This window comes from Stegostoma tigrinum, chromosome 7 (assembly GCF_030684315.1).
Source record: "Stegostoma tigrinum isolate sSteTig4 chromosome 7, sSteTig4.hap1, whole genome shotgun sequence".
Classification (NCBI taxonomy): domain Eukaryota; kingdom Metazoa; phylum Chordata; class Chondrichthyes; order Orectolobiformes; family Stegostomatidae; genus Stegostoma; species Stegostoma tigrinum.
This window is the reverse complement of record NC_081360.1, coordinates 27376490-27399860: the sequence shown is the minus strand read 5'-3', so window position 1 is coordinate 27399860 and position 23371 is coordinate 27376490. Positions and strand designations below refer to the sequence as shown.

The following is a 23371-nucleotide window of genomic DNA, read 5'->3' as shown; positions in this document are numbered from 1 at the left end:
CACAGATGACTTTAAATAAAGCTGCAGTGAGAGATCTAGTCATAGAACCATTACTGAGTACATTGCAGTGGGTTGCAACATACATCAGTATAGATTCCCAGCTTGGTCCTACTGTGATATCACCATGCTATCCAAGCAACTAGTCTCGCTAAAGAATTCTTAGATAGCTAGCCAAGAAATGAAAAGCACACATTAAATTCCTCTTGAAAATTTATACAGAGAAAAATAACGATTGGAAATAAGTGTTTGAAGGCATAAATTGAAATTACTGGTCTTTAAGAAATCTAACAAGGAATCATGACGGTGATATTTAACAAATTAATATTTTAGTACTAAATCTATTAGCAAAAAATGCAAATCCTATCACCAGTAAATGCCCAGTCACCCCTAATTGAACAATTAGGGAATCCTTTAATCATTTGACATAGTGAAATGTAAGGAAATAAGTGCCACATCAGCTAATTTCAGTAATTTGTTCATGTTGGTTGTGGGCTTATGGTGGAGCAGTTCCTAAAAAAAACTAATTTCAGAGTTTTGTCATCAATCTAACCACAGATTAAATCCTGAACTAGCCATCCGTTTCAAAGAAGTGTTGTAGCTGGTGGTTCTTCCTCAGCCTCTTGCATTATTGTTTTGTGAAAAGAAGAGGCTTTGCAATAGGTGATAATGGAATGATTTAATGTTGTACATTTAATTATATTGCATTTTATATCAATAGGGCTGTGACATTTACTTTGTAGTGAATACATGTTGGATCCAAGTGTGACATTCTAGCTTTTTCATTTCCTGTGCTTTGTTAACCAGTCAAGAGACACTGAGTAGAGGAATGCATTTCTTCTTTAAAAGGACATTGGAGAAAACAATCGCGCACTCTCAGCAATTTTAGTATGCTAAAGCCACAGTATAAATGCAATCTATTTTTCTTTAGAACTTGTTAACAGCTTTCTCTGCAGCAGCGTTGAAGAATGAACTTGCATTTCTATTTGTCCTTTTAGTTTCAAGCTGCTTCACGACAAATGAAATGTATTTACGGTGATATCTGAGCGAAATGTCAGACGAAGTGTGCACAAGTAGCAATGAGACAAATGAGCTGATATTTTTTCTGCAATATTAATTGAATAGTTATTGGCTAGAACATTGAGTAAATATCCTTGCTGCTGTTTGATTAGTGCCGAGGAATCTTTTATAATTACGAGAGAAAACTCACTGGGCCATATATTAAGGTCTAATCTGAAAGCTGCAACCCTTAGCAGGATTACACTCCATTCACTATTGCCCTAAAGGCTTTGGAACAGGACTTGAGTCTACTGACTTCTGATTCAAGGATGACCACAACACACAAGAGGTGACATTGATGAGGCAGTGGCTAAAGTGCAGCTTGTCTGCAAGCGCGCTGAGTTTATGATGTCAGAAGTAAAGGGTTATAAATTTTAACTGAAAAGGTAAAACTGAGTAGGTAATGTTCTTTTCTAGGTTGAGATCTTTTCAGTTGCCAGTATGTTGTTTTTAATGAAATGTTTATATTTTTGAATAGCACATTGTATGTGCAAGCTTTTTGATTGATATAACACTTCATTTCAATTAAAAATCTTGTAAATTCTTAATGTTGTTGTACATTTCATCAATTTTATAGGTAATCTTTTCAAATCCATATTATGATGTTTGGGTTAATTTAATCCCACAATATTGAAATATTTTAAGAAATGTTTTCCTCCTATTTGCCACCTAAAATCCGCACAGAAATGCTTTTTTTTGCCAATGCTGTAAAGAGGATGAGGGAAATAATTCATTGAGAATCATTTGTCTCCAGTACAGATCATCTGAGAAATAATTTACTTCCACATTGTTAGGCATTACCATAAATATAAAAAATGTGATGGATTGTTCCGACATGAATTGAAATAATTACTGTTTTAACTATGCATGGTTATTAATGAACTTATTTTATCAAATATTTTTAATTGTTGATTATGTTGGTTGTACTTTTAGGATTGTCACAATGGAATTTTATGGAAAAAATGATCTGACTTTGGGAATATTTTTGGAAAGGTACTGCTTTAGGTGAGTCTGATGGTTCTCCACATTTGTTGTGTCTGATAAGTCAGGATGAATAGTGTGGCTTATTTATTTACAACGAATACTTCATTTAATTCATGATGTAAAGTTTATTAATTAAAGGATTTATTTAATAGAGTAGGGGATTTGCTGCTAATTGCCTGACTGCTTTGCATGATTTGATGATTTAGGTTGCACTAGTTCCTACTGCGATCCTTGCTAGTGGATAATACAGTACATAATTTGAAGAACCAACATAACGGAACACTCTTGAAACATTTTAATTATGGGCAAAGACACTTTGCTTTCGATGAAAACATCAACAGAATCACAAAGGATCTTGAAATAGTAACAAATTCCAAAATGCCATGCAATTATAAATGTCAAAACCTTTCGTGGTTTTAAATATTGGGAATTTTACACATTATAATATTCTGTTTTTCTTTGCAGACCTTCCTATCAGTGTCCCAACATGTTCTGTGAAACACCTATGGTGCATCATATACGCCGTTTTGTGCATGGCAATGGTTGTGTACAGATCGTATCAAAAGAGCTGGACTCTCCTGTTCCTGGTTATCAACACACAATACTAACATACTCTTGGTGCAGAATGTGTAAACAGGTACTTCAAAATAGCCACCCTACCAACCTCCGGATACAACGCATCATCCTCCGACACTTCCGCCATTTACAATCCGACCCCACCACCCAAGACATTTTTCCATCCCCTCCCCTGTCTGCTTTCCGGAGAGACCACTCTCTCCGTGACTCCCTTGTTCGCTCCACACTGCCCTCCAACCCCACCACACCCGGCACCTTCCCCTGCAACCGCAGGAAATGCTACACTTGTCCCCACACCTCCTCCCTCACTCCCATCCCAGGCCCCAAGATGACATTCCACATTAAGCAGAGGTTCACCTGCACATCTGCCAATGTGGTATACTGCATCCACTGTACCCGGTGCGGCTTCCTCTACATTGGGGAAACCAAGCGGAGGCTTGGGGACCGCTTTGCAGAACACCTCCGCTCAGTTCGCAACAAACAACTGCACCTCCCAGTCGCAAACCATTTCCACTCCCCCTCCCATTCTCTTGATGACATGTCCATCATGGGCCTCCTGCACTGCCACAATGATGCCACCCGAAGGTTGCAGGAACAGCAACTCATATTCCGCCTGGGAACCCTGCAGCCATATGGTATCAATGTGGACTTCACCAGTTTCAAAATCTCCCCTTCCCCTACTGCATCCCTAAACCAGCCCAGTGCATCCCCTCCCCCCACTGCACCACACAACCAGCCCAGCTCTTCCCCCCCACCCACTGCATCCCAAAACCAGTCCAGCCTGTCTCTGCCTCCCTAACCGGTTCTTCCTCTCACCCATCCCTTCCTCCCACCCCAAGCCGCACCCCCAGCTACCTACTAACCTCATCCCACCTCCTTGACCTGTCCGTCTTCCCTGGACTGACCTATCCCCTCCCTACCTCCCCACCTACACTCTCTCCACCTATCTTCTTTACTCTCCATCTTCGGTCCGCCTCCCCCTCTCTCCCTATTTATTCCAGTTCCCTCTCCCCATTCCCCTCTCTGATGAAGGGTCTAGGCCCGAAACGTCAGCTTTTGTGCTCCTGAGATGCTGCTTGGCCTGCTGTGTTCATCCAGCCTCACATTTCATTATCTTCAAAATAGCCACTTGCATACCATGACCGTTTTATAAAGTCAAGTGGTGTTCGCCCAAAGTTTATTCAGTAGAAGAAATATTTTGTTTTCTACACTGTATGTGATGTATTATGTATTACTGTAGGTAACTCCAGTGGTTCCGCTGTCTAGGGATTCTTGGTCTATGTCCTTTGCCAAATATCTGGAGCTAAGATTCTATGGCTATCAGTATACCCGCAGAGCAAATGCGGAGCCTTGTGGTCACTCGATGCATCACGATTATCACCAGTATTTCTCCTATAATCAAATGGTTGCATCATTCAGGTAAATAAGAGTCTAGTCATATCTATTTTAGCATGCAGTGCACATAGTCAATGCTTTAAATCAAAATTTTGTTTACATTCACGTAAGACGTTTTATTAATGTTTAGGAAACCATATAAATCCGCTGCTGAGTAGTTGGTTGTTCTTCATGGAAGATGTGAAATATTCCTGTCATATTTTCTTGCAAATTATTTTGTGAGCATTGCATGTTTAGCAAATTATTTAAATCCATATAAGAGTTACACTTGAGGGAATAATCATAGATAAGACTTACATGTTATCTTTATCTACGTGATTTTTGTTCCTTGATGTGTTTTGTCAATCACTTGCTGTATTTGCGAAGTGTCAGATCTTTTATCCAGAATGATTAATACCCTGCGCTGGTATGGTTGCTCAATTGTGTCCAAAATATGATTGTCATATAGTTACTTAAGCATATAATATCGAGGTCATCGATGATATTGGAGCTAACTTCAATATCCTGCACCTCAGGGAATTTAACTCCTCTTGCTTCATTTCCAAAACATTTTTAAAAGCCCCTTGTGAAAAGCTTCAGGAGCAATGTACACATACAAAATGTATTGCTGGAGCAACTCGGCACATTTGATAGCATCCAACAGAGCGAAAGCGGAGTTAATGCTTTGAGTCCAGAGACCCTTCTTCACAACTTCAGATTTTCAACATCTGCAGTTTGTTTTTTATATAGCAATCTATTGAAGCCTGCAGAGTACAATGAAGTAGGATGGGCTCACAGTCACTGCTTTGTCGTAGTCAGAAATTGGAATGGCACGAGGATATCCAAACTTGCCCGGTTCTACCTTGTTAATGTTAACAAGGAATGTTCCCTTTACCAAAAACATTTCTACTCATTGGCTAGAATTTTCCAACGGTCATTGCAGAATAATGTTTCTGTGTTCAGTTTATTCATTTTTCTTGTTTTTGAATTGAGCTATTTTAGTGGCATCTTAAACATGTTCAATTGCATCATTTTCAGAAACTACTTTTTACGATAAATGTATTATTGCTGCTATTGACTGACAAATATGTTAACTTTTTCTACTACCAGCTTTTCCCCCATCAGAATACTTGAAATTTGCCTACCCCCACTAGAAATATACATCAAACCTCAAATGCCATCAAAGCAATTGATTGTTCAGGATTTGAAGGATTTTTCACAAAAGTAAGTTTTTGAACCCAGTTGGCAAAAAATTCTTCCTTTTAATGGATAATTTGATTAAAGATGGTGATTAATGAATATTGGCTATTTTTCAGGGTATCTCAAATCTACTCAGCAGTAGACGATCGCCTGGTGTCCCTGAAAACGGATACCTTCAACAAAACAAGAGAAGAAAAAATTGAAGATTTGTTTGCACAAAAAGAAGTAATTATATTTTTCAAACCAGTTTGAACACAGCATATGTAAAATAATATTTAAAATTTTGTCTAATGTTTAAAGCTCCCTTCCCTCTCATTAAACTTGTTCCTTCTTGAGGCTGATGTGTTTTCTTTGTGGATACAGATGGAAGAGGCAGAGTTTCTAAACTGGTTTGAAAAAACTCAAGCAAGATTACTGACCTCCTCCGTCGACAACCCTCAGCAGTTGGTATTTTTGGACGATTGCTTAATTACCAAGAAACAGAATTTGTGTGAGCTGTTACAGGCTTGGAATAACAGGTGGGATTGAGGCTACGATAATGACTTCATATACTTGTCAGTTCAAAATAACTGGCTTTAATAATTTGCATTACATATAAGAATACAAAGTTACAATAACACTGTTAATATCACATAAAACTAAAGAACATTGTACTGCATTCAAGCAGATTGAAGCTTTGGATTGAAATTCAGTTTTCAGGCTCGTGTGGTGTAGTTTTAGTGTCTCTACCACTGAGCCAGAGACCTGGGGTCACATCCTCTCTCACTTCAAAGATGTGTCTTAACATCACTGACCAAGTTGATTAAAAATATTTAAGGTTAAGAAGAGTGGTTATTGAATAACAAATAACGGTGATAGCCTATTTATTTACAAGCTGTATGAAATATAGTTTAGTATCGTCAATTGATTGATAATATTTAATTGCCAGTTATCTAATTGGTGCAGATAAGACCAGTTATTGTTTTTAATTTTTTTTGAGGGTGCGCAGTGTTTATCCTGTTTGGATAGCTCAATAGATTCTAATAAATTTTATAGTATAGCCTGAACTGTTTTTTAAAAACATAAACCCTTTCTTGCAGACTACAGGATCTGTTTCAACAAGAAAAGGGTCGGAAACGACCAGCAGTACCACCAAGTCCTGGTAGATTGAGGTCAACTGAAGAAACCAAGGTAATCAACTTATTGATTAACTTGTATTAACTCAACTAATGATTGCACCCTTTTCCCCCTTTACTTCATTTACAGTTTCACTTATATTCTCTGTGCTTCAGTGTCCAACTCTCTCCTTTCTTTCTTGATCCCAAAGTGTGGTTGTCAGCAAAGCAGAAGTGTTTTGTTTTCTGAATTGAAGGCACACATGTTATATTATTTATATTTTGCTTTATTTCAATATAAAATGAAGAATTGCAGGTGCAGGAAATCTAATATAAAGACTCCAAAATGCTCTGCATTCCCCTCCCCACCCCACCACTTCCCTATTCTTTGCAGGTCTACTCCCCCATCCCCATCCGTCATCGATCGACCTACCCGTGTTACCCTCAGCTTCTCTCAAAGTCCTCAGGGTGGTCATAACAATTTCATAATATTTCAGACCTCTGTATAGAGTCACAGTTTGCAAAAGGTTTGGGAAGCAATGCTTTAATCTACAGAAGTAATAACTTTTTTAATGTTTTAATATAACCAATAACACTGCATCATGTATATACACCTCTGCAGAATTGCAGATTTTACAACATCGCTCCTACTGTGCTTCCACTTCTCCCCATTTCACCAAGTCGTAATGTTCACTGACCATCAAAAGTCCTTTTTCCATAGTTGTGAAAATTCCCAAAGCAACTTCCTGCAGTAAGGCTCATCCTCATGATTGCTTTCCAGTGTCCTTGGATCTCTGTAGGTTTCTTCGCTTTGACCAGAGGGCAACATTCATTAGCATTTTTCCTCGTACCTAGTAGGGAACATATTTTCCCTGTTGCCTGTAGTGGCAGCTGCCAGCATGTCTGCCTGGGAATCCATGTCTTCACAGAGCAAGGACAACTGACTGTGTTTCTTTGTGTTCGGGTGTGGAATATGACAGGCTTCAATTAATCATAGCCTGGACCTCCATTCAAATGGTAAATGTGACTTGACTTGTAACCAGATGGCGTCCAACATAGCTGCATATTGTTTGCCTTTTTAAGAATATGCTGTTTTACGTATGACAGGCTTCAATTAATCATAGCCTGGACCTCCATTCAAATGGTAAATGTGACTTGACTTGTAACCAGATGGCGTCCAACATAGCTGCATATTGTTTGCCTTTTTAAGAATATGCTGTTTTACATTCAATCGGAACCAACAATTTTAAAACTACCTTATTTCATATTCATAATGCACTGTTGACCTGACCGTTTGTTGAGCTTTCAAATTTTTATTATGTTTTTAGTTTCCATTTCTTTCATTGTGTGTTATTAATGTCTTTTACAGAGCAGTGTCCTGGATACGTCTCCATGCAGTTCAGCTTTAGTGCTACCAAATGGCGATAAAGGTTTGGCTTGGTCTTTTTCAAAATTTAATCAGTATGCAAAGAGCTTCATTACGATAAACCAAGCATCTCTGCTAAAATACACATTCTGTACTGTGGGTATGTTCATGCCCTTAATCGGTTAAAGCCTCCTCATCACGCAATAGATTGCCTCTGCCTTTTTCATGGCAGAGCTGTTCATCTTCATGGATTCTGGTATATGCAGTTTTTATTTTGTTTTGTTGCTCCTGTACAGGAGTTGATCTCAAGCTGCATGAAGCTTACTTGCATTCTGTTCCAGTGGCTATATCATTTTTAAAAATTCAATTTCCCAATCTTGGAAGCAATGTAAATCAAAGAGAAAAATAAAGTAACAAATAAACTTCGTAGCCTGCTTTAATTTAGTAAAGTTTACCTGAAACCTAGTTTTGGAATATTGATGTGCATTCATATTTGGCAGCTGAACTAATGAGAGTTATTTGTACATCTGTCAAGAAAATTTCGTCTGAAATGTTGTACTCTCATTTTCTCCGTCAGTTTTTTTTTGTTTATGTTGGGTGGAAAATGGGGAGTAGTTCTCCCTTTTTATGATTCAGCTTCTGTAACGCCCAGTGTTCTGTTCTGCAAGTAGGCAAGGTACACATTCCCTTCCAGGGATCACCTTGTTTTTGCTAGACAGTATTTTACAGACAGGCCCCTATTTAGTTGTTACTTGAGAATTGAGGGTTCAAATTTATGTATCATTTCACAGCTCAATGTTTGTCCTACTACCCTGCCTGAATGATTTTGTTTGCAACACATCTTCAATATGATCAGAAATTAAAGTTCTATTCCGTATATTGTAGAATTAACATTGCAACTCAAGCACCATGTATAATAGAGGGATGATTGATATAAAGAGGGTTAAGTTTTATATATATATTATAACGTACTTTCGAATGCAGCAAACACTGCTATCTGATGTAGGCCATCTGTAAGCTTAGGTTTAACTTTTTTTTATTTTGGTGTATTTTTTTTAAGTTTTTTTATATTTGTTAAAAGTAATTTTCTCAGCAATAAAATAGTTAATTTAGCATCAACTTTTGTGATCTCAAACTTATGAAACCAATGTATGATGAAAATAAATTCTGTCTTCCAGAAGATCGCTTATTGCCCACCATGGCAGCTAACTCTACCAACACTGCCAATTCTCACTTGCCCTCCTGCCCAGATGTATGCACTGAACAAGTACCTGCTGGACTCAATATTCCCACAGTGTCTGTTATCAGTGACCAGGATACCAACAATTCTGATGGTAGGAAGTTCATGAAAAGATTTTTCAGCATCAGTGACGTGCATGAGGAATAGAAACACAGTGCTGGAATTGTTCAGCAGGCCTGACTAGCATCTGCAAAGAAAGAGTGTTAATGTCTGTCTAAATAATTAATTCTGTTCCTCTGTCCGCAGGTGTTGTTTGAGGGCTGCATGCCCGACTGCTATTCTGTTGTGCATTGCTGAAAATAAAAGTTTACTATGTTAACTATTGATAACTTTTATAGTGCAGTGTGTGACAACTAGATCAGGAGTGTTCAACACTCTCCTGTATTTTAAACCCGGCTTTAGTCATTGGAGCAAATTTTTAAAAAAATGTTTTTAGCATATTGCTGTTACACTTCAAATAAGCTTACTTGGCCAAATAAATTGAAAGTCAGTCAATTCCATGGGTTTCTTTTGAATGACAGCATGGAATATTGGCTTAAAAAAAAAACTGAGGATTTAGTTGGTAAATTACAAATATGCAGTTAACTAAACTGTTACCTATACTTTTGTTATATTTATACTTTAGCATGTTCCCAACATTAGGCTGCATGTTTTATCTCTGGGCCAAAGAAAGGAATGTAATGAAACAAGGAAATTTCATTGCTATATCCTGTAATGCACTTTTAAGTTTGTCATGCAGGAAATTGGCACATTGAGTCTCTGCACTTTGTCAGTGACTGATTTTGCTAGAACTAACTTCTTTTATTTACTTTATTTTGGATAATAAATATGCTGCCTTTAAATGAAGCCATTTGTTCAATTTTTTTTGCGCAAACAATAGCATTGACACACTAGCCATTCTGCGTATTGAGTTATCTTGCTTCAAGTAGTCCAGGTGGAAATGTACTGGGGTGCATTTGAGATTTTGACATCTTTTAAACTCCTTGCATTTGTGTGACAGCCTTCTCAAAATAATGAGTTTTAACATATTATGTTAAACTTGCAGATGTATACGATGGGCACCTTTTGGGCTCCAGTGACAGTCAAGTAAAAGAAAAGTCAACTATGAAGGCTATTTTTGCAAATCTTCTTCCTGGAAGCAGTTACAACTCCATTCCTTTCCCATTGTAAGTTTTTTTTTGTTCTGTCGACACATTTTTAAAGTCAAATACGGTTGTTGGGTAAGAAAGTCTATTCTAGTTTGTACTTAGTATTAAACTGAAATTTACAGTGTAAATTCTGTAGTTGCCAACCTTAAGCAGGGTTTTAACAAGGCTATCAGTGAAATAACAGATAATTAAGAACCAGTTGAAACTACATCCTCATTAAGTGAGTCAGCATGGCCTTTTGTCTTAGGTGCGAACAAACCTAGCTAATTTAGTATGATTTATAGAGTATGGAAGTTCAGTGATTAAGGAAATTTTGGGAGGAAAGAAGAGAGGTGTTCTGTTTTTGCTTTCAAAACATTTTCAGCCTCAGGAATTCTAGTACAGTTATTTTGGTGAGTATCTGGTAAATAACTAAGATTAATTTATTTGCTAAAATTCAACGTGCTTTAGCAACTGGTGGTAACGTTAATAAAACATACAAAAAAAATTAACTATAAAATAAAGTAATATAATTAATTAGAACATATTAAGGATGCCAAGACAGGTGATGTTCACAGTTTCGGCATATGGGAGTTCCTGGATGCCAGTTTTATCCAGAGTAAGCATATATGCCGTAAGCATTTGGAGTTCAAACTGCTTCAACTCGGTTTGATCTGGAGGCTGAACTACAGACACCATGACAAATCAAACAAATCTTTGTACCAGAAAGCGGTTCCATCCCTTGGAGTTGGGTCATCTGATTTGAAAGGAGTTCAGGGAGAAGAGTGTGACTGAGAGGCAGATAAGGAGTGCAGTCAGCTCAGCCTTTGCAATTTTCCAAAAAAAGTTTGACGTTATTGCATCCAGTTAGGATGAGAATCAGGACTGCGGTGTGTGTGTATGTTAACTGACCATGGCACCATTCAAGAGAGGACAATAAGAAAGAATGTAATGCTAATCTGTTGGACTTCTCGGGGACGTAAAAAAAGACGTTGGCATAGAAGCGCCAATGGACATATTGTATTTAGATTTCCAGAAGATGCCACATTAAAGTTTTTTTGTGTAAAATTAAAGTTCATGTTGGAGAGGGTAGCATATTGACATTGAAGAAGATTGGCTGGCCGACAGGAAGCAGAGAGTAGATGTACATGTATCTTTTTCAGATTGAAAAGGTGTGACAGGTGGAATGCCACAAGGATTCCTGTTGGGATCTTATCTGGTTACACTGAATGTAAATGACCTGTGTTGAAGAGATAACACAGAGAAGGGAACTAAGTTGTGAAGAGGACACGAGACCACGAAAATATAGATGGGTGGATAGGGTAAGTTAATTTGAAAAAATGTGGCAAAGGAGTTTAGGTTGGGAAAACATAAAGTTGTCCAAATTAGCAAAAAGAATCATATCTAAATGATAAGAGGTTGCAAAGCTTTGAGATGTAGGGATATCTGGATGACCTGGTGCATTGATCGTAAAAGGTTAATGTACGTCTAAAGCAAGTAATTAGGAAAGGTAAGGGCATGTCTTTATTTACCACAAGGGCAATTGATTACAAAAGCAGGGAGGCTATGCTTCCGTTGCAGGGGTACTCATGAGACTACATCTGAAACACTGTTCAGTTTTGATTCCCTTAAGGGAAGATATAGATGTACTGCAAGCAACTCCAAGAACGTTTATTAGACTAACGTGTGGAATGGGGATTTGCCTTATGAGGAACGGAGCCAACCTGTCCAATGTATCCACTGGAGTTCGGAAAAGTAAGAGGCAAAATGATTGTAACAGATAAGATCCTGCAGGGTCTTGAAGGGATAGATGTGGAGAGGAGATTACCTGTTTTGGGTGAATTTAGAACTAAGGGTCACTGTTTGAGAAGTCAAGTGTGGCCATTTAGAGCAGGTATTGGACAAAATTGTTTCTCTCGGTGAGGGGGAGGGGGCGCTGTGTATCTTTGGAACTCGTTTTTTCCTAAAAATGAGGTAGAGAGGTTAGTGTTAAACAGGGCTAAGCAGTTATCAAGGGCAAGTGGGAAAGCAGATTTCAGGTTAATTATCAGATCATCCATGACTTTCACAAATGGTTGAGTAAGCTTGATAGGCTGAACAGCCCATGCATGCTTCTGTTTTGTATGCTCATATGTACTTTTTTTAAAAAGACGTCTTTCTGTTGCAGTCGATCACAATTTCAATTTCATTTCTATATGTTGTGTTCCTAGTTTCCAATAACTTGAGTGAAACCAGAATATCTAGAATTGATTTGTGTTCTGAACTGGAGACTTACTGTGCAAAAACGTTTGTGCATTTCACTTGCGCTTTAAGTAACTAATCGTGAACATTAGATTACCCTGATGCAAAGATCAAGCTTAATATATTTCAACTTGCACAATTTATGTTTAATGTTACTTAAAACCAAAGTACAATAAGAATTAGAAGTGATTCAAGCTCTCAGCGTGAAACATTGTTGCCCATCAAGCAGTTGGCTTGCTGCTTGTAGTTATTAGCAAAAGTGGATAATACATCCACTGGCTCCCCTATTCCAACATCTTGTTTTTACCTCTCAGAAGTCCAACAGATTAGCATTACATTCTTTCTTGCTGTCCTCTCTTGAATGCTCGTAAAATCAATACAATGAAACATGGATTCCTCAGCATTTTTAAAGCAATTTGTCTTCTTCAGGTATTTAATATTTCTAAATACAATCTCGGTCTATGGTCAGGGTTGTGTGTATAAGTAGCATATTAAACTATTTTGTTTGTTACATGAATTTTTAATTCTTTACCAGTGACCCTGATAAGCATTACCTGATGTGGGACCACGAACGTGTACCAATTACAGTATGTGAGAAAGAGCCAAGTTCGATCATTGCATTTGCTCTCAGGTACGATGCGTGTTTTTTGTTTTAAAGCATTGTTCTTTTTGACGTGCATTATGTTCATAATGTAAACTTTGGCCTTTAACATTTTAATGTTTTCTATAGTTGCAAGGAATACAAGAATGCTGTGGAAGATCTTGGACGAGAATGCATGACGAATGGGAATGATGAAGGAATACAACAAGCAAAGTAATTGGATGGGGGTGAAGTGGGAGCATGTGAAACACCGTAAAGGCAAATTACATGGATCATAACAGCGTTTTGTTTTTAGGGTTTTTCTTTTAATGAAGCATCTTGGAATTTCTTATTACATTAAATATTGTTCTGGCTATAGGTTTCCACAGTATTTGTTTTGTGTTGCTCATCTCAGTTCTTCCCGTTTTAGGCTGCTATTACAAATTTCCAAATGTTTGGTCATCTTTTATTCTTTTCTGTGCAATGTTTTTCTTAAGCAGTACGATTAAAATCTTTATTAAAGCTTTGCTGTCTAGTTACAATCTTTGTTAGAACCAGCTGAGCAAACTTCTGAAATAGCCTTGAAATCTTTACTGAAAAACACTGCAATGTTTCTGTTCCTTTCTATGTATGAAAAGAAATCCAGATGTATGTGTGTCATCCATTTAACCTTTTTATATATTTTAAGAAAATATTTATACCTAATGTCTCTCTTTGTATTGGCTGTGTTTCAGTAATGCAGACAGACCGAAGGCCAACAGTCCTGCAAGACATTTAGAAAGCAACAGCAATCAAGGAAATCGCAGTACAGAATCTGAGCAGACATGTAAGTTTACTTTTAAAGGCAGATACAATACTTGCTTTGTAGTGCATTATTGCATAACGGCTCAGCAGCACCAGAGTTTTTGCTACAGTGCTACTGCTGGCTTACTGCTTGTAGTTATTAGCAAAAGTGGATAAGAATCCATTTAGAAATTATAAAAAGAAATTGTCTTGCTCTTTTCTAGCAAGAAAGACACCTGGAGTTTTGTCATTTTTCCGAGGTCCAGGGGGTAAAAGCCCTGATCTGTCCGTACAGAGAAAAGAGACTTTGCAAGGTGCAGATAGTGCTTATTACCAAGTCTTTCAATCAGGGAAAGAAAGGGCAGAGAATCAAGCTGCAGAGTTACAAGGTACAGTTAAATGCTGGTCACTGACACATTAAACCTAATCGAATGAAACTTCATGTGCCTTTTGGAATTCTACATCACTAATAGTACTTCTCACTTCAGTATAAAATTTTATTAAAATTGGAACAATTGCTGAAAAAAAATCACTTCTTTCTCCAGTGGTATTATTATTCACCAGCAATGAATAATGAGAATCAATTGGCTCCAATCATTGAGAATTGGCTATGAGGTGTAAAGGGTTTTAGTTTCCTGAACTCTGCAACTGGAGAATTTATTTGATTGCATAAATGTATGAAAGATATTTTTGAGTCATCTGTTATAAGAAAATTTTATTCATTAGTATACTTAATAACTATGTTATTAGCAACCCAAAAAAACACCATTTTATCTTGGTATATTCTGTCTCATGTTTGATTACCAGAATTATTGAGCTGATATTCTTTCTGCTATTAATCCTTCCCTGTGAATTAGCCCTTTAATAAGGGGTTATATTAGTTTATGCATTTGTTTAGTATTTAAAGCCAGTTTAAAGGTAGGTAAGTCTGTGAAACACTCTGAAATAAGTGTATAACAGACTTGCCTCCATTTGAAGTACTTTTTCAAACACATAGTAAATCAGTAACAATTGGTCTACTCCTGTGCTCCTTTTTAAAAAAAAAACAGAAACAGACCTTTCAGCCTATTGATCTTGCCCCGCCATTCTAGATCATGGCTGATAATCTCCCGAATGCCAGCTACCCGCACTATTTTCTTAAACCTGAATGCCATTAGTCTCCAGAAACTTATAAATGTTCTGTCTTGACCCCGCTTAATGATTAAGCTTCTACAGCCTTCCGGGGTAGAGAATTCCAAGATCCATCATCCTGAGTAAAGAAATTCCTCCTTGTCTCAACCTTAAGTAGGCTGCCCCTTGTCCTGTGATCAAGCTCCTTGCGGTCATTGCCTTGGCTGTAAGAATTTTATAATTTTCAAGAAGATAGCACCTGATTGTCTGAAATTCTGGACGATATAATCCCAATTTTCTCAATCTCTTGTTATGAAACAACCCTGGGATTTATGTAATGAACTTTTGTTGACTACTTCTATGGCAAGTATACTCTTCCTTTAAATAAAGAGACCAAAACTGTACACAGTACCCCAGGTGAGGTGTTAATGGGCTGAGTACAATTACAGCAAGGCATCTTTACTTCTATACATAAATTCCCTTGAAATGAATGTAAACATATTTTTTTGCCATCCTAATTGCTTACTGTCGTCTGCATGCTAGCTTTTAATTACTTGTAAGGATACCCCGATCCTTGTGGATGCCCGCTGTAGTGTCTCTATTATTTTTTACTCGAGTGAATAACTTCTCATTAATTTCCATCTATCATGTGGAGCCTCTTGCGTCATTCTCATGTCCCCACTCAATTTGGTGTCCTCTGAAAATTTGGTAATATTCTACCTGATCCCCACATCCAAATCATTTACATAGATTATAAGCATTTGTGAATCTAGCATTGACCCTTGAGGTACTCTACTAGTAACAGCGTGCCATCCTGAAAATGGCCTGTTTATTCCTGGTCTGTTTTCTGTGTGTTAACCAATTCTCAATCCATCCATGTATATTTCCCTCTCCCACTCTCGTATGTTTTCATTTATTAACCTCCTATGGAAATCTTATCAAAAGCCTTATGAAAATGTAATACACTACATTCACTGGTTCCTTTTTTGCCTCTCTTGTCCATACTACGTTTAACATCCTGAGAAAATACCAAGTTTGTCAAACATGATTTCCCTTTCATAAATCCATGTTGAGTCTCCCAAATTGCCATTATTTTCTAAATGTTCAGTTATCCCCATCCTTTTTAATACATTCTAACAATTTCCCTTCTATGGGCATCACGTTAACATGTCTAGAGCTGTGCACTCTTCCTCCTGCTCCTCATCAATGGAGTTACATTTGCTACTTTCAGACAATAGGAACCTTGCCTAGTATCTATAAAAGTGCGAAATTACCACCAATGCATACATTGCCTCCTGTTTCAATGCACTGGGATGAAGCTAATCTGGTGAAGGAAATTTGTTAACCCTCAATCCAATTAGTTTTCAAGTTATCTTTTTACAAAACGAATGTCGTCTTGTTCTTTAGGGGACCAAGGGACTCAAGTAACTCATGTTTCTGGAATTCTGTATTGTCTTCTGTGAAGACAGATGCAAAATAACTGACTAATGCATGTTCTCTATTCTCCAATGTAAGTTCTCCTATACCTTGCCTATAATGGGCCCACATTTATCCTTGCTCATATTTTCCTTTCACGTATCAATAAAAGTTTTTTATAGTCCTCCTTAAGGTACCTTGCTAATTTGCATTCATCGTATCTTGCCCTGTTCTTGATCAGTATCTTGGTCCTTCTTTTGTGTATTAAACTGTTCACAATCTTCTAGTTTACCACTATTTCTGGCATTCTTGTAAGCAACTTCCTTTAATGTAATACAATCTTTAACTTCTTTTTTAACCATGGTGATTAGTCTTTCCCCTTCAGTGTTTTGTGCCTGAGAAAAATGTATCAGTTTTTGATTTTTAAAATTTCAACTATAGCTGTTGTCTGTCTGCTGTCAAATGTTTAATGTATTTTTTGATATACCCTTGCCAACATGCTTCTCCTAATTTTCTTTGGTCAGATTTACACATATATTAATTTACAGCAATAAATTCATGGGTGCAAATGTATGGTTTAAAAAGTTGAGATCTCAGACGTCAACCTGTGCACGTCATAAATTGACAAAGTGTGGAGCTAGATGAACACAGCAGGCCAAGCAGCATCTTAGGAACACAAAAGCTGACGTTTCGGGCCTAGACCCTTCATCAGAAAAGGGGGATGGGGAGAGGATTCTGAAATAAATAGGGAGAGAGTGGGAGGCGGACAGAAGGTGGATAGAGGAGAAGACAGGTGGAGAGGAGAGTATAGGTCGGGAGGTAGGAAGGGGATAGGTCAGTCCGGGGAGGACAGACAGGTCAAGGAGACGGGATGAGGTCAGCAGGTAGGAAATGGAGGTGCGGCTTGAGGTGGGAGGAGGGAATAGGTGAGAGGAAGAACTTCCAATTCCCCAGTCCCCAACACCTCATTTTCACCATGGACGTCCAGTCCCTATACACGAGCATTCCCCATGCAGATGGCCTAAAGGCCCTCCGCTTCTTCCTGTCCCGCAGACCCAACCAGTCACCCTCCACCGACACCCTCATCAGCCTAGCCGAACTCGTCCTCACCTTCAACAATGTCTCTTTCAATTCCTCCCACTTCCGACAGACAAAGGGGGTGGCCATGGGTACCCGCATGGGCCCAAGCTATGCCTGCCTCTTTGTAGGTTATGTGGAACAGTCCCTCTTCCGCACCTACACTGGCCCCAAACCACACCTCTTCCTCCGTTACATTGATGACTGTATTGGCGCCGCCTCGTGCTCCCAAAAGGAGCTCGAACAGTTCATCCACTTCACCACCTTCCACCCCAACTTCAAGTTCACCCGGACCATTTCCAACACATCCCTCACCTTCCTGGACCTCTCAGTCTCCATCTCAGGCAACCAGCTTGCAACTGATGTCCATTTCAAGCCCACAGGCTCCCACGGCTACCTAGAATACACCTCCTCCCACCCACCTTCCTGCAAAAATTCCATCCCCTATTCCCAATTCTTTCGCCCCCACCGCATCTGCTCCCAGGATGAGGCATTCCACTCCCATACATCCCAGATGTCCACGTTCTTCAAGGACCGCAACTCCTCCCCACCCCACAGTTGTCAAGAACGCCCTCAACCGAGTCTCCCACATTTCCCACAACTCATCCCTCACACACACACCCCCCCCCCCCCACAATAAATGCCAAAAGAGAATCCCCCTAGTCCTCACATACCACCCCACCAACCTCCGGATACAATGCATCATCCTCCAACACTTCTGTCATCTACAATCCAACCCCACCACTAAAAACATTTTTCCATCCCCACCCTTGTCTGCCTTCCAGAGCATCCGCTCCACACTCCCCTCCAACCCCACCACACCCAGCACTTTCCCCTGCATCCGCAGGAAGTGCCACACTTACCCCCACACCACCTCCCTCACCCCCATCCCAGGCCCCAAGATGACTTTCCACATCAAGCAGATGTTCACCTCCACATCTGCCAATGTGGTATACTCTATCCGCTGTACCCGGCGTGGCATTCTCTACATTGGGGAAACCAAGCGGAGGTTTGGAGACTGCTTTGCAAAACACCTGCGCTTGGTTCGCAGTAAACCACTGCACCTCTCAGTCGCGAACCATTTTCACTCCCCCTCCCATTCGGTAGACGACATGTCCATCCTGGGCCTCCTGCAGTGCCATAATGATGCCACCCGAAGGTTGCAGGAACAGCAACTCATAATCTGCTTGGGAACCCTGCAGCCCAATGGTATCAATGTGGATTTCACAAGTTTCAAAATCTCCTCTTCCCCCAGTTGCATCCCAAAACCAGCCCAGCTCGTCCCCACCTCCCTAACCTGTTCTTCTTCTGACCTATCCCCTCCTCCCACCTCAAGCTGCACCTCAATTTCCTACCTTCCAACCTCATCCCACCCCCTTGCCCTGTCCGTCCTCCCCGGACTGACCTATACCCTCCCTACCTCCCCACCTATACTCTCCTCTCCACCTATCTTCTCCTCTATCCATCTTCAATCCACCTCCCCCTCTCTTCCTATTTTTTTCAGAACGCTGTCCCCATCTCCCTTTTCTGATGAAGGGTCTAGGCCCGAAACGTCAGTTTTTGTGCTACTAAGATGTTGCTTGGCCTGCTGTGTTCATCCAGCTCCACACTTTGTTATCTCGGATTCTCCAGCATCTGCAGTTCCCATTATCTCTGATTACATCATAAATGGACTTGCTGTAGAAGATTTGCTGGCCATATTTTGACTACTAGTTGAAAGATGTCGCTTTTGCATTGTTGCAGTTCTTAAGATTTTAAAACCTTTTGAAACCAATGCAAAGAATGGATAAAATGAGATCTGTTCTTCTGGTGTCCAAAGACACAGTATCTCTGCAAAGCAATTTAAAAGCATTAGAACTAATTTCAGAGTCAATAAATTTGTATGGCACACATATCAAAATGAGAAGTCAAGATGTTTACTTTCACTGTAAATGATTTTCTGCAGATACAAAAGTAAGAAATGACCTCATTAACATGATGAACTTGGATGCATGTTTGTGTATGTAAAATTAATATTTTAATGTAATTGGCAAGTCAGGATTAGAACCACTTCCATGAAGTTCTAAACTTCAAATTCCTTCAAAGCACTTGTTGTTTAGCTCAGCCTGACTAATTGGCTTCTGCCACTACTCAAAGAAACCAAACAGTCTTGCCACTTAAGACTGAAGCAGCAAAAAAGACTGAAGATAATTTTCTTTAGAAAGTATTGTTTTTTCCAGGGTTATATACATGTTTAAGCTCTAATTACAATGTGTAAAGATCTAAATTCAACAAAGCTTTTGTGTCAGCAATATTTCTAGTAAAAGTTAATCAGTTTTTAATAGGTCTCACAGATAAGTTTATGATGCGTGTAATTTTCTCATTGAATTGAATAGGATATACTGTTTGTTAGTGGAAGAAAACCTGGGTATGATGGCTAATTACTGATTTTGGATTTGCAGCTATGATGAGTTACTTTTAATTTGATTATTTCTGCTGTATAATTTTGCACTTACATTTACTGCAGTAATCAAGATACTGATGCTGTTCATCAAAATCCAATCACCTTAATCTAGTATATTGAATCAAATTTAGAACATAGAAATATGTTTTTAAAATCTTCCATACATCACTAACATGAACCCATTTATATTAATTTGGATGATGTGTATAAGTTTGTTTGCTTGATCTGACCAACAAATTGTTTTCAGCTTCAAATTGTCTCCAATGTATGCCTTAAAATGACAATTGTGTGTATGAAGTAAAGGTTGCAGATCTGAAATTTGACAAGGTCTTATTATAATGTAAATGCAGATGAGAGTTAAGAATGATATCATCCAGCTCCTTATGATGTTCTTAAATTTTTAGTGAAGTGAACAAACTAACTTTTACGCAGGCTACAGTGAACTAAATGCTAAAAAGAGTTTAAGATCCATCAGCCCATATTCCCCAAGTTGTTCAATGTTGTTTATTTTAGATGACGGTGATGGAGACAAACAAAAGAAGCAACTTGGAAACCCACATGTGGAACTTCGTAAGTGTTATTGACAACCTTTTGAACTTCATAGAGTATGTTTCTTTATTTCAGTGTCAGATACATTTTTATTTATACTTATTAATGACTAACTGTATTAATGCACAACATGATTTTGACTCGGATACAAATCAGGATGCTTCAAGTTAGCAGCAAATTTGGCTGACTTCAGTGTAAGGAATATATTTGCCCTGAATGCCTCAAAGCAAGGAAAAGAAAGAATGGAATGAACTTCCTGCATCTGATCACTTTCCAGCAATTGGTTTTTATTCCTTCATGGAATATCAGCCAGTTTTGCTTCCCATCCGTTTATTGCTTATGAAACGAGTGGTTTGCCGGGGCAGTTCAGAGTCACTGGATCTGGAATCATATGTGGATCAGGCTAGGTAAGGACAATAGTGAATTAGATGATTTTTTACAACAATCAATGGTAATTTCTTTGTCACTATTACTGAAAGAGTTTCCAATTTTCAGATTTTATTGATTGAGTTTAAATTCCATCGGCTGCTGCAGTGGGATATGAACGCGGAGTCCAGTGTTAGCCTGGGCCATGGTATTGCTAGTATAGTGACTTAATACTACACCAGTGTTTCATTTTAATCGCCCTTGGGGAAGATGTTGATGAGCTGCTACCTTCAGCCAGTGCTTACTCTATTGCATAGTGCTACTGGGAATGGAGTTCCAGGATTTGTGCCCCAATGCAATATTGTTCCAAGTCCCCACTGGTGCTACTGTGCATCAGTAGTGAATGTTTAGGGTAACGAATGGATTGCCAAACAACTGTGCTGATTCAGTGTCAACCACCTTTGAGTGTTGGAACCTTGCTAATCTAGGCCAGAGGAGAATATTCCATCACACATGATTTGTGCCTTATAGAGTGGCACTTATTTCCCATGAGGCTATTCACATAGAATTCCCCATATCTTGTAGTTTGAATCATTTATAAAGTTAAACTAGTTTTTCAAGAATGGTAGCTAGTAGAAGATACAGCAATAGAAATAGCAATGAATGTCAGGAGGAAGTGGTTAAGTTCTTTCTTGCTGGACATGGTCACTGATATTTTTCAGGTCGTGCTGCACATTGACAGTCTGTTTCTGTATCTGGGGAGGTGTGAATGATACTGAACTTTGTGCAGTTATCAGCAAACATATTACTTCTGACCTTTATGATGAAGGCAAAGTCATTGATGAAGTTTTTGAAAATGGTTGGGTCTTTGGATGCTATCCTGAGGAACTCCTGCTGACATGTACTTGGACTGAAATGATTCATCTCCAATAACCACAGCCATTTGCATTTGTGTTTGGCATAGTTCCAGTCAGTGGAGAGCTTTACCCCGATTCCCACTGACTCTAATTTTACAGGCCATCCAGGAGACCTGGCACAGACAAGTGCTACCTTAATGCCAAGGACAGTCACTCTAACCACCCTTATTGAACTTGGCTCTTTTTACATGTCCAGACTAAAGTTGTAATGAGCCAAGTGGTCCAGGTGAAATCCGAATGCACATCAGTGAGCAGATTATGGTTGTGTAATTGCCACTTGGTAGCAATGTCAGCAACAGTGATGAGTGAATGAATTAATCTTTTGCCACAGAGGAAAAGAACAAATGGACTGTGTAGTTTTCGCTGACCAAGGTGATTATTTATTTGTTTATAAGAATGTTTCTTTAAATATTTTTGCATAGAATTTTCCGATGCCAGTGCCAAGTTTTACTGTAGAATTTATTATGCTGAAGAATTCCACAAAATGCGAGAAGTGATTTTGGCTAGTAATGAGGATGACTTCATCCGATCGCTGTCTCACTGTGCACCATGGCAAGCCCGAGGAGGCAAGTCAGGAGCAGCCTTTTATGCTACAGAAGGTAAAAGAATTTGTTGGTTCAATGAAATGATGAAGATTCAATAAGACAGTTTTACTGAAACATGGTATGCAAATAATTAGAAAGTCAGTTACTGATGCACTGTACGGAGTTTCAATATCAAACTTTGTATTCCAAAAGTATACTTCAGATAACATAAATATAAAATAGTAGCAAGTTTCTTTTCAGCTCCTTGGTTGAGGAATTGTTGTTTTACCAAACTGGGAGAGTACAAAACTTAAATTTGAATCTTTGGAATGCACAATGTATGTGTAAAAGCTATAATAACAAACTGAGAGCTCTGAGTTACAAAATTTCCAAGTGTAAACTTGTACTATTTCTGTTGAATCCGTAAAATTATAACTTGCATTTCCCTAGAATCTTTCTTATAATTTTGGATGGATAAAATGATCTATTCTAATTTAACTCTGATGTGTAGCAGCTGCTATTATTTGTAGGTGCCGGTGTTGGACAAGGTCAGAAATCACACGACACCGGGTTATAGTCCAACAGGTTTATTTGAAATCACAAGCTTTTGGAGCCTCAGTCCTCCTTCAGGTGTTAGTTTGTAGGTAAACACAGAAACTGTGTTTAGCAGGGTCCCACAAATCACAAAAGGGATAAGTAACCATTTGGTCGCAGAATGAATGTTGGGCAAAGACCCCGTTCCTAGAATGTACCATTTGATTGTTTAAGTACCAAATTTTTTTTAAAAAATCACTGATTGTAAATGCAGGTATTGAGAATTGGTAAAAAATCACCTTGTCCTGTGAAATCACATAACTACAGTTGTTGGAATAGAGAGATAGGAATTCAAAACATTTCTAATATACTTAGAAATCAATTAATGTGTGAAATGGCATACGAAAGAAGACCTAAGATGCCAGTGTTCTTTAATTGAGAGTTTCTATGTTGATGCATGCTCATAAGGTTTATAAAGTTTTTGAAGTTTCTGCTCACTTCAAAAACAGAAGTTTACTTGGTTTTAAAGAATCATTGTAAACTTTTGTCAGTAATGCCATTTTGGTACTTCTGTATAATGTGTAACATGCAGTGCTGAAAATAGTTGACTTTCTTAGAATTGAGCGATTATGACCTTTCCCTGTTCACCACCATCACACACTTAAATTCACCTTTACTAAAAACTAAAAACAATTATACTGAAGAAAAGAAGTTGATGAGCCTTTACCATACTAGTGACAGCATTGAGAGGAGGCAAGATAACAAAGTGTGAAGCTGGATGAACACAGTAGGCCAAGCCGCATCTCAGGAGCAC

The 23371-nt window shown here is 38.6% G+C and overlaps 1 protein-coding gene across 5 annotated transcripts in view; it reads left to right on the top strand.

Moving 5' to 3' along the window:
• The window catches only part of pikfyve (phosphoinositide kinase, FYVE finger containing), a 119825-nt gene that overhangs the window by 87505 nt on the left and 8949 nt on the right, over positions 1-23371 (top strand). For 3 of the 5 annotated variants that reach the window (XM_048534186.2, XM_048534189.2, XM_048534184.2), the window contains 16 exons: positions 1990-2061; positions 2506-2677; positions 3857-4035; positions 5101-5214; positions 5307-5415; positions 5554-5708; positions 6270-6360; positions 7654-7714; positions 8829-8984; positions 9936-10056; positions 12794-12889; positions 12989-13072; positions 13573-13664; positions 13846-14010; positions 20181-20237; positions 21922-22098. In XM_048534186.2, coding sequence (XP_048390143.2) covers positions 1990-2061; positions 2506-2677; positions 3857-4035; positions 5101-5214; positions 5307-5415; positions 5554-5708; positions 6270-6360; positions 7654-7714; positions 8829-8984; positions 9936-10056; positions 12794-12889; positions 12989-13072; positions 13573-13664; positions 13846-14010; positions 20181-20237; positions 21922-22098 — 1901 coding nt within the window. The remainder of the gene's footprint in view (positions 1-1989; positions 2062-2505; positions 2678-3856; positions 4036-5100; positions 5215-5306; positions 5416-5553; positions 5709-6269; positions 6361-7653; positions 7715-8828; positions 8985-9935; positions 10057-12793; positions 12890-12988; positions 13073-13572; positions 13665-13845; positions 14011-20180; positions 20238-21921; positions 22099-23371) is intronic. The other 2 variants (XM_048534185.2, XM_048534188.2) reach the window with 2 other exon arrangements.